General features: G+C 35.3%; 1 protein-coding gene across 3 annotated transcripts in view; it reads right to left on the reverse strand.

Moving 5' to 3' along the window:
• Window positions 1-12,272, reverse strand: part of AGGF1 (angiogenic factor with G-patch and FHA domains 1) — a 31,337-nt gene that overhangs the window by 482 nt on the left and 18,583 nt on the right. The window contains exons 9-14 of one of the 3 annotated variants that reach the window (XM_046666044.1): window positions 11,295-11,396; window positions 9,756-9,921; window positions 8,530-8,612; window positions 5,430-5,557; window positions 3,682-3,781; window positions 2,229-2,431 (exon numbers count right to left, since the gene is read on the reverse strand). In XM_046666044.1, coding sequence (XP_046522000.1) covers window positions 2,231-2,431; window positions 3,682-3,781; window positions 5,430-5,557; window positions 8,530-8,612; window positions 9,756-9,921; window positions 11,295-11,396 — 780 coding nt within the window. In that variant the 3' untranslated portion in view covers window positions 2,229-2,230. Of the gene's footprint in view, window positions 1-209; window positions 2,432-3,681; window positions 3,782-5,429; window positions 5,558-8,529; window positions 8,613-9,755; window positions 9,922-11,294; window positions 11,397-12,272 lie in introns of those variants that run through there. The other 2 variants (XM_046666043.1, XM_046666045.1) reach the window with 2 other exon arrangements.

Below are 12,272 nucleotides of genomic sequence, written 5' to 3' on the forward strand. Positions count from 1 at the left end.
GTGCTTCCTAGCTATTTAATTCTGGAAAACAATTTCTGTTATTTTACTCCAATATTGATGGTTTCTTCTGTTCCCAATTTTGCCAGTTTCTCATGGTTCTGGCACAAATATAAGATGTTAGATTTTGCAAAATTCAGCAACTTGTAGCTCCACTTAAACACATAAAGGCTATTAAATTAATAAATGTAAACTTTGTAAATAAACTGTAATTTAAGATATTAGACACAAAACAATTTTATGTGTAATCCAAATTGTACATAATTCACATCTATGCTTCTAAACAAATAGAAGCTCACATTTGTACTTTTACAATTTACAAAGTGCTTTTATATACATTTTCTCATTTTCTATTGAAGACAGACATGTGAGATAAGTGTTATTCTTATTCCACAGATGGAAACAGACCCAGATATTAGTCAGTGCTTTAACCACTATGCAGTGTAGCCCTGAGACTTTACATCTGCAAAGCGTTTTAATAATGCAAATATCACACATATTTCAATTTTTGTCACCATTTTTAAATTTCCATTTTCTTAACAAAAAACAATGAAAAATTTTTCTGCAATCTAGTAATAAAAACGAGAAATATTACCTAGACAGTTGTATACTACCACAATGAGTGAGATCCACCAGAAGCAAAGTCTACTAACTATATACAGGGCACCAGTATCAGAACTACACTGACATGAGTAATTTTTTCTATTTTAGAAAAAATAATACAGGATACTCCTGTTGCCTCCAAGTCTAATGGTGTGTGTGTGTGTGTGTGTGTGTGTGTGTGTGTGTGTGTGCGCGCTAGGGTGTGTAGATGGCCAAGAAGGATACAGAAGAATACTTTATCAGCTTTGGAGTAACAGGGCCTGCGGTTATCCCAGCTTAGGCCTACAGGGACTTGACAATTTGCTTGGCCATGTCTCATCTTTAGTAATAAACTTATTTTTCTTTCCTCGTCCCCCTTTCTTCCTAAATACCCTGTACCATTTGGACTAGAAATTCCAACAGGTAGACTTTCTTTCTGAATTATCTTCCCTACTGTATAATTTTTTTCAGAATTTTCCTTTCCTATTTCTAAATCTTGAAGACATTTCTTTATAGTAGATGAGGGAGCTATAGCTCATATTCACTGTCAGGAAAGGGTCGGTTCCAGCATTAATTTCCCAGCAAACAGCTGAGAGAAAAGCGGAACAGCGAGGGATAGCACAGCGGTCAGTGGCAGAGCAGTGACACCTGCACGCAGGGAGCCGCACTGCAGCTCTCCCCTGCTCCACGGGAGCTTTCTTCCTGCTCTGCAACTGAAAGAGGAAAACTCGGGCTGGTCGTGAGTTCAAAGCAGACCACTGTGTTTAAATCACTGGTTCAATTAATCACTCTTCTGATGTCATAATGTTTTTATTGCATTTCAGGACATTTTCAATAAACATCTTGAGTTTGACACCTTGACTAGGTAATCCTTTTGCAGTAGAAATCAGATTTCTCTGGCACGACTCCATTGCCAGCAATGGGATTTATCAAAACTACAAATGCCAGCACATTGAATATTTCAATACCGTACTCAATTGTCCATATCTAAATATTTCAGCTATGAAACAAACCAAATGCAAATACTTAATATATAGTACAAATAAACAGATTCTTCACAGAAGAAAACAATGAAAGACTAATTTTCCACAACATGTCACCTGGTCATTAGTTCTTCAATACTATTACTTAGGTTATCTCAAGAATGATAAAATTTATGCACCACTACCCATGTTTTTCTCAACATGTTTTATCTAAGTTCTAAAGGGCAAAAACAAGGATGCTCCTAGTCAGAACTGTTTTTATAAACTTCTTGTTTCTTTTGCTGTGCATCGTACGATAATGAACATGGAGACAAGGACAAATGCATATTTAAGCCATAGTGGTTACATGAATTCTGCTTATACGGCTAGGTGCTTATACGAGTCTGGTAAACGACAAGATAAAATAATAAAGTTTCATAAGCTCATCCACGCCCTGTGAACGTTAGTCCACTCACAGCGTAACTTGATTCAGTCACTACTTATTAGTTTTAAAAAATGCTTCTTCCAAGCTGCAAACCACCCTTTATTACGCATTGCTGAGTCATGAGAGGGTAAACCGTGACACAGTTCCCTCATGCCACTGACTCTTTTGGAGGGAACGTCTGCAATAAAATAACGTTTCCAAACTCTCTTTTTCAAAAGCTTGAACTGCGTTCTAGGACTGACCTTCACTCTGTAGTCCCTCTCACCCAAGGCGCGCTCCCTGGTGCATCTTTTTGAGGTTTAGTTTCTGGGAAGTTTTCAGCAAACCTTTCTCGCGCTTTCTCCCAGTTCTTTTTGCTCTTGCTTTGGAGAAGGTGAGCATCTTCAACTGAGGATGGTTTGCCTGTCCCCAAACCTGCATGTGTTCGCCGGAGCTGCAGCTCTATCTGTTACCAAAAGTGGAGCAGACCACTTACTGGAGCGTTTACACACATTGCAATCTGTTGTGTCCAACCTGACACTTTTCAATTTTGATTTAGAAAAACATTGATGCAAAAGGAAAACCTGTCAAATCCATCACATATATACAAGAATACATACATGACTACACACGGAACTTCAACTCATTTTTCTACGTTGTCTTCCCTGTCACTAAGTACAGCTGATTCTACAGGAAATGGAGTCCTCTTTCAATAGCAACCACCAAGTTTCATGGAGATGCTGCAGAATATGTCATCCTACTCTAACCAGAAGTCAAGGCAATGGATGTGTTTCAAAGTACTGTCCTAGCCTCACCTAAGTAAGTGAACAGGTAGGTTAAACATGAAGAATCATAAAGAGAATTCGATTGTTTATTTTCACAAAAGTAGGGGAGGACTTCCCATTATCTTGAGAACCATAGCTACCAGTTGCTGAGTGCCTAATATATGTCAGGCACCATGCTAGGGGCTTTATCCTCATGACATCCCTAAAAAAGTTATCATCCCCATTTTTACATATGAAAACAGAAATCGAAACTTGCCCTCAGTCACACAGCTGGCGAGTGAGAGGACACATACTCTAACGAAGGTCTGACCACAATCCCCATGTCCTTCCCATTGTACCTCAATGAAAATGAGAAAATTTACATTAAACTCACACTGATCCATCCACTACTTCTTTAGGTATCAAGTAATTATCAAGAAAGTTCTTTAGTCATGTTCGCTTGTAAGGTTTTTGTGAAAGATAATCTGAACCTCCAACGAACCTTGGGACTGCAGAATTAAACTGCTGTACTATTTCCCAGACATTCTCTATTGCTTGTTACATGCTCTGATTCTTGAACCTAAAACAGATTCTCCAGCTAATACAGAATCTGCCTGTTTGTAAAGTAACATTGTGACTGTTCCTGCAATGTTTAGTACCAGGCATAATAAGGAGGTCCTTAAAAACAAGTAAAAGACACAGAAGACCTTTGGCTCAGGAAATAATATTTACTATCCTAGCTTTGATAAAGGAAAAGACTCTGAGAGGCTTCCTAAAACAAAATAAAACCATGCATACATTTGGTAACTAGGAATGCCATTAAGGCAGTAGCCGTGTCTGGTTTTGCTTGCTTCTATTCTCCTAGCTCTCAAGGTAAAGCTCGGCACGTGGTAGGTACCCAGTATGTATACCTGCTGTAAGAATTAAGAATGAAATAACACACAAGTCTTACCGGAGTTTTCATTCCTCCACCATCCTTCCCGAGGCCTTCTCCTTTCTTCCAACCCATCTTCTCCAACATCTTCCGACCTTTGTTGCTATCAGTAATTTCACTTTAAAGAAAATTAAGATGACAATTGATTTCTAATGACCATTTAGGTCATATTTATAATCAATTAATGAATTAAAAATAATTGGCACAACTACTTTAGAAAATTATTTGGCATTACCTAACAAAGTTGAAGATACACAAATTCTACTCCTATGTATACAATTTAACAGAAAAGCATACACAAAAAGACACGTACAAGAATGTTTCTGCAGCAAATCTAATAACCACAAAACAGAAACAACCCAGATGTCCATAATGGTAAAATGGAAAAACTGTGGCTTATTCATACAAGAGAATATCATACAGCAGTAAAAATAAAATACACCTAATAAAATAATGTTTGACAAAAAGAATATAGATACAAAATAAATACTGAATTATTCCACTTATTTAAAATTCAAAAATAAGTGAAATTAATCTGTTGATGTTGAAGTCAGGGGAGTGGTTACCTTTGGGCAGGAGAAAGGAACAGTGATTAAGAGGGGGCACTGGGAGGGCAGGTTTCTGGTGTTACTGACAATTGTCTATTTCTTGGCCAAGAAATGTTTATTCTGCAATGTGTTAATCTTATGATAATCAATAATTGACACTGATACTGGTATTTGTGTACTTTTTGGTATATATGTTATACATCAATAAAAAAGTTAAAATGAAACAAAACCTCTCATTCACTATTTGCATTTTGTTCTGATTTTATATTCTGCTAATGTAAGGGTATTTTTATGTTCTATCACATTGTCTTTTCAGTTCTACAAAATACGTTAAATTAGCTCTTCAATAACAATTAACCAAGCAATGTCAGACCAATGTGTTTCATTTTTTACTTCTGCCTTCTTATTTAACTCTAAAGCAATCTTCATATTCTCCAGCAATTATTTCAAAAATACTAAATTTTAAAAAGTATTTGTCATGTTGCTTAGTATATCTAATTCATAATATTACATTTCATCAAATCTGACTCCATAAATTGTAAGACGCATCAAATTTTATGTACCATTAAGAAAAATTTGCTGCCATGCGTAATTATAAAACTCTTCCAAGTAGTGTATCTTAGAATCAATAAAATATGATATTTAATCAAAATTTTATAATTAGTTGTCAGTTCCACATGTAAGATTTAAATTTCAACTAAATCTAGAATTTACATTCTAGAGAAAAAAAATGTAACTAACATATGACTAAATGCAGAAATACGGTCACACTGCAGACCTCAAAATTACATTTTTCATGTTAATCAATGCTACTTTACCAAGAGAAAAGAGCTGAACGAAGAAAAATAGTATTTCAGGGTCAACAAGAACAAAAGTAGCTGGATATCGAAATACCAGTCCATACCAATTTCTTATTAGCGCAGCCTTCTAGATATCTAGTATATAAAAGTATGCCCAATTGATTGGGCGGCTAGAATGTTAGCGATGCATATATATGTGTTTCAGTATGTATATTCACATCTATGCTTAGTAATTTTCCAGGGAACAATGGAATTCTAATCTTAGAAGAAAATATAAATAGATACAGTGTTCCTATCTTGTTCTGAACCATTCCTTTAAAGGCTACCTAACAGAATATATAACTCTGTAAGTCAGATTACCCTATGAATGTGATTATGGTACAAAGAATGTTTCAAGCAACTAAAATGTAATGCTTACGAGTGAACAGAGGCAGGAGCATCATCTCTTTGGAAAGTTCCTTCACTTCCAATCTGCTCCCTACGTTTTCCAGCTCTGTCTTTATATTTTGGATTCTTCAATGCCTTTTCATCTTCATATTCCGTATTCTTTATAAATAAACACAAAATATTCATTGAGGAAAACAAAAGCGATAAATAAAAATGTAATGTCTTTATATTTGCCTTACTTAGCAAATATGTTTCAATGTGGTCTGTATTAAACAGTGAATTAAAACAAGTCATAATATAAATTAAGACAATTATATTATTTACTACGCTATTTTTATTCTATCCTCTTTAAAATGTTTATATTATTTCAAGTTGTACTACAACATAAATTGCATATAGAATATAAATCATACATAAATTGTAATATGTAGTCGTAAGAATATAGTGAAAATATAGTATATATTTTGACCTAATGATGTGTACTCACATTCTCATATGAACTACCAATATTCAAAGAAATATGCAGAACCCCTGAGGTTGGAAAAAAATCTATTTCTCCTTTTCTCTAAGGAAGTGAATGTTCCCAAGGGACTAAACAGTTTGATACTATTCCTTGGAAGGGAAAAATGTAGAAAGCCTTTTAAAAAATGGATAAAAAGCAAATACTCTTTTATCCTGGCACTACTAATAGCTTTCTGCTTCAAAAAAGCTCCATTTATACAATTCATCAGTCACTCAACAAATATTTACTATGTAGAGTGTGTGAAGCTCCATGCTAGGTGATGGAGTACAAACACATTTATAATCCTAGAAGGGAAACACAAAATCTTTGGCACGCTCCAGTATGACTGGTTCAGCATTAAGGTGTAACAAGATGTGGCAGTAGCACAAAAGAAGAGGCAGTCCATTCAGCTTGGGGCTTCAGAGAAGGCTCCTCTTCCCCATGTTATTACATGCTGATCTTTATATAAAAAGTATGACATTCATCCACCAAGATGCCAGGAACTGCTAGAGCAACTCAAGAAAAGCACCACAGAAGCTTTTACTTAATTTTGCTTCTAAACAGCAAAGAAAAACATAGAACCACCAACTCTAATTGGTTTTTCTCCCTAGAAGATACAAAAATTGAGCTAAAGTTTTTGAGAAAATATATTATTCTCTCCTTATATATCTTCTGTTTTCCTCTCAAATTAGCCCCTTGACATTTTTTTCTATTATGATTTCTCTCCCTTAGTATAACAGTAACAACAAATAATACAATTTTGCAGAAAAATACATTATTTTAGGAGCATCTTTTCCCACATCTTCATGAAGAGTAAAAAGAACTCCACAAATATACATAAGACCTAGATTCTAGCTATATCTAGCTGTGTCATTTAGTAGCTGGGTGACCCTTAGTTTCTCAAATGTAAACTGGAAATATGAATTACCTTCATGGTCTACTTATAGGATTAAATGTTAATTTTTTTACAGCCTTATTAAGGTATAATTAACATACAATAAATTACACATAAAGTGTACAATTAGATACTTTTGAGATTTGAAACAAACCGTCACCATAATCAAGATAATAAACATATCCATCTCCCACAAAAGTATCCTCGTCCTTCTTTGTAATCCTTCCCCTCCTGTACCCACACAACCACTGATCTGTCACGATATGTTAGTTTGCTTGCTTTCCTAGAATTTTATATAAATGGAAATATATAGTATGTACTCTTTTTGTTTGGCTTTTCTTTCACTCAGCATAATTACCTTGAGATTTAGCCATTTTGTAGCCTGTATCAGCTCATGTTTTTTTACTGCTAAACCGTATTTGACCATATACATATATATATCATACTTTGCTTATCCATGCTTGATGGACAAGTGAGTTTTTTCCAGTTTTTGGCTAACAGAAAAAAAGCTGCTATGAACATTTGTTTACTAGTCTTTGTGTGAACATATGCTTTCATCTCTCTTAGGTAAATATCTCGAAAGAGAATGGTGAATCACATGGTAGGTGCACATCTAACTTTTGAAGAAACTACTAAACTGTTTTCCAAAGCAATCGCACCATTTTATATTCTCACCAGCAGTGTATGAGACCTCCAGTTCCTCCACATGCCCACCAACACCTGGTATGGTCACTCTTTTTAACTGGTTTAATTTGCATTTCCCTAATGACTAATGATACTGAACATCTTTTCATGTGTTTCTTTGCCACCTGTACACATGCTTTGGTGAAGTGTCTATTCAAATCTTCTGCTCATTTTTGAATTGTTTTCTAATTGAGTTTTGTGAGTTCTGTATATATTCTAGATACAAGATATATGATTTTTATCAGATAGATGATTTGCAAATATTTTTCCCAGTCTGTGGCTTATCTTTTCATTCTCTTAAGAGCATCTTTGCAAGAACCAAAGTTTTGGAGACAGTGCAATTTATTAATTTGTTCTTTTATGGATTGTGCTTTTGGTATTAAATACCAAAAAAATCTTTGCCTATTTTTTTTATAGGTTTGCTTCTAGAAGTTTTACAGTTTTAGGTTTTAAATTTATATCTATGATACATTTTGAGTTCATTGTTATATCTGTTACGAGGTGTGGATCAAAGTTCTACTTTTGGATTTTGCATACACCTATCCAATTGTTCCAGCACTATTTGCTGAAAAGACCATCCTTTCTCCACCAAATTGCCTTCACATCTTTGCTGAAAATCATACATATATATACACACACACATACACAAATATACATCTATCTAGGTCTATTTCTGCATTCATTATTTTGTTCCATCGACCTATTTGTTTATCTTTAGCCTACACTATACTGTCTTAATTATTGTAGTTGATGAGCTGTCTTGAAATCAGGAAATATTGGTCCTCCAACTATGTTCTTCACTGATATCATTTCGATACGAGTTTTTTAAAAACCAGAAATGGCTATTCAAATGTAGGGTATTATTATCATTTTTCTACTCCAACTTCAACAGTTGTTGAGGTAAACAATAAACAACAGAAATTACATAAATCTCTAAATCATTCTAAATAGCTCTTTTTATATATAAAATGGACTGTGCAAATCTAAAGGCATTTTTACTCAAAACCAGATGCACAGTTTAACACATGTAACAATATTTAACATCCTTACCTGCAAACCATATTTCACTCGTATTTTCTTTAATTCTTTTCTCCTTTCCAACTCTTTTTCCTCCTTACTTAGTGTCGGACCAACTAAATGGAAAAAGTGAGCTTAGTTTAAAAAATAAGAAAATGCTAAATTTGATAAATTTTATATAAAATTAATACTGTTATTTAATAATTTAAAAAACTAACAGTATTAATGTCCCATCTGCAGATTAACCAACAGGTCCAGTAAACAGTAATATAAAAGCATCTTGGGTTATGATGATGTCCTTTCAGCATGTTGGTAACTAAATTTACTTGGAAACTAACCAAAATGCAAAGATTATAGGAAGGTTATAGTATAGATACCAAAAGAAACACTAAACATGTTAATTTTTTGATATGACTATTGTAATAGAATCCCCAATGCAGAAATAGTGAATTTTCCAAAGGAACATAGGCATGTGCAAAAGAAAAATCACAGAACCAAAGATTCACGTTATCATGTAATGTGTCATACTCACTTTCACAATCTAGTATCAGAACACAAAAAAATATACAATGACCATGTATAGTTGTTTGGTATTTAGGGGAAAAACTGATATGAAAAAAATTAGTTCTTAAAGTATCTATTCGAATTTTAAAAGCCTTAGATAAGTGGGCTTAAAGCAAGATAGCAACTCCTACAGTGTTATTTATTATAGAAAAAAATGGGCCTACACACAAATGATACATCAACGTAAACTGTAAGGAGGAAAGCAAACACGTCAACCAGTATCTCAACACCCTGCCTATTATCCTCTACACCACTATTATACAACAGAGTTTAACTGTGGATGACTTCTTCCCATCAGTGAACAGATGTTAAGAGACCATTATGTCACAGTTTCTCTTTTGAAAGACATTTAGCTACCACCGCAGGGCTGCTTCAAAAGCCACCTAAACTGGATTAGCAAAAACAGAGCTAATGATTATCTTTCCTGGTCAAAAAGTAACCTAATGCTGTAACAGCACAGCTAAATTATCACACAGAAAAATCAACTACAATCATACTAGCCTAGGTCTCTAATTTCAAATACATGTCATTTCTTCATCTCATTTGATAATATTCACCAAAATATAAATGTATCTCAATACGGTATTGTATCAATTAGACATGAAGCTGGTAGCTAACATATATATTATTAGAACACTCCAGTGAAGTAAAGAGAAAAGTTTTCATGCCCACATGTGACAATACATTTCACATACCAAAAGACTCATCTTTCTTATCAAGACGAAGGTGAGCTCTAACCTGCCCTGGTTCACAGCCATCACAGGTCTCACTGCCAGGGTGGATGTGGAAGGACAACACAGTCTCTCCAATTTTCACTTCATCTCCATGCTCAAGTACATAGGGGTCACATTTAGTTTTAGGCTAAAGGGGAAAAAATTACAAAACAGAAATCCAGGAAGGTTATATATGATTATTTTATGTCTACTCTAAGTAATTAGAAGAAAAAAACATTTGAGATGCTTCTCAGTGAGACAGACACACACATGCAAACACACACACACAAACTGCCACAACTCGAGGATGATCCATAATGTTCTACCAATGGAGAGGAAGACAGCTCAACTGAGCTGAGAATTTTGATATTCTCAAATCCACTAATCTCCCTATCTCCATGTCCAATCCCATCAGAGAAACACCCAACCCAAACTCCAAACAATCTATCACCAAAACGAAGAACCACCACAGTCAAAAGGTGACGTGTAAAGGAGGTAAGCGTATCACATTTCCCCTTTTCCTCTTCCTTTCTCTTGACAATTCAGTTTTATTTCATTTCTGAATCTTATAGACTAAAAATAAGGCCTCCCTCCCTCTCTTCTGTATCTTATCTTCTTATGTGCCAGGCACTTTGCCACATGTTGGGGATATAAGAGTTAAGTGGACAGAGATAGCCCCTGCCTTCAAGGAGTTTCTACTTGAGCAACATTTCCATTAAAACAATTTTTTAAAAAACATACACACACAAAAAAGGAGGCCCCCTAAAGTTGCTATAACAACATTTACTCTGAAGAGCTTTAAAATGCATTTCTCTCTAAAAGTAAGGCATAGATGCATAATTAGAAGTCAAACTCAACAGTCAAGTATCCACTTATTAAATACTTTTTTTAGTCCTTTCTGGGAATTCCTTCCACAAAACACATTTGGGCTTGAACGCGGATCTAAACCAAATGTGTATAATAACCATGGCCTTCAAGAATAAAAAGCTCTAGATCAGGGGCTGGCCTGGTGGTGCAGTGGTTAAGTTCCCATGCTCCATGCGGTGGCCCGTGATTCATGGGTTTGGATCCTGGGCGCAGACCTACACACTGCTCATCAAGCCATGCTGTGGCGGCATCCCACGTGCAAAGTGGAGGAAGACTGGCACAGATTTTAGCTCAGGGACAATCTTCCTCCAGCAAAAAGAGGAAGATTGGCAACAGATGTCAGGTCAGGGCCAATCTTCCTCACCCCCCCAAAAAAATAAAAAATACAAAATTTAGTTTGGTTTTTAAAAATAACGTGCATGCGGCTGGCCCAGTGTCACCATGGTCTAAGTCTGCACACTCCGCTTCGGCCGCCCAGGATTTGCTGGTTCAGATCCCAGGTGCAGACCCATCCACTGCTTATCAAGCCATGCTGTGGCAAGAGGCCCACATACAAAGTAGACGGGCAGAGATGTTAGCTCAGGGCCAATCTTCCTCAGCAAAAATAATAATAATAATAATGTGCAAGTAATTAATTAGTACATACACACTCACCTGAAGAATCTGTTTTCCGTTAACAATTGTGCCATTTTGACTGCCTTGGTCCACAAGGACATAACTTTGTAAGTCATGGTCAAAATGAATTTCTGCATGAAACTTAAAAAAAGAAACCAGGTAATTATAAAGTAGTACACTTTTTTTTTAACCCTAGATAACAATTCCTCTCTGATAGAATGTGATGGACTTTAGTCTCTGATAAATTTTTATTATTTTTAATACTTTATTTTCCTGAATACAAAAGTATTACAATGCTTCTGGTAGAAATGCGGAGGCCACCAAAGAAAAAAGCACCTATAATTCCACCTATAACTGCCATTAATAATGTAGTACCCTACCTTTTCTACTTTTGTAAGAGAGTTGAGATTATACTATAGATACAATTGAAATTATTTTTTCACCTAATGTAAGTATTTGTCCATATCATTAAAAACTCCTAATACAAAAATGTATTTGAAACACTCAGGGTCAACTTCTCAGAGAAGTTTCCCAGTATTTCGATACTCGGGACTAATCACTGCCCCCTTGCTCCAGAGCACTAACACTCACACCACAGGAAGTTACTGCACATAGGAATGTCACTGTGCTGCTGACAATTATTGCTTACGTTAGTTTACAGTTTTGTTTACCACTCAGTACATAACACAGTGCCTCACATACACTGGGCATGTACTCACTATGTCTACTTAGTTGGATAAAGAGCTGCAGAAATATTTAATTTAAAATTTCATAAACAGTACACTGCTGGTGGGAATGTAAAAAGGTGCAGCTGCTTTGGAGGGGTCTGGCAGTTCCTCAAAAGGTTAAACAGAGTTACCATATGACTCAACAATTCTACTCCTAGGTATCTATCAAGAGAAATTAAAACATACATCCAAACAAAAACTTGTACACAAATGTTCATAGCAGCATTATTCTTCAGAGCCAAAAAGCGGAATCAATTCAAAAGTCCATCAAGTGACGAATAGATAAACT

This window comes from Equus quagga, chromosome 7 (assembly GCF_021613505.1).
Source record: "Equus quagga isolate Etosha38 chromosome 7, UCLA_HA_Equagga_1.0, whole genome shotgun sequence".
Taxonomy (NCBI): Eukaryota; Metazoa; Chordata; class Mammalia; order Perissodactyla; family Equidae; genus Equus; species Equus quagga.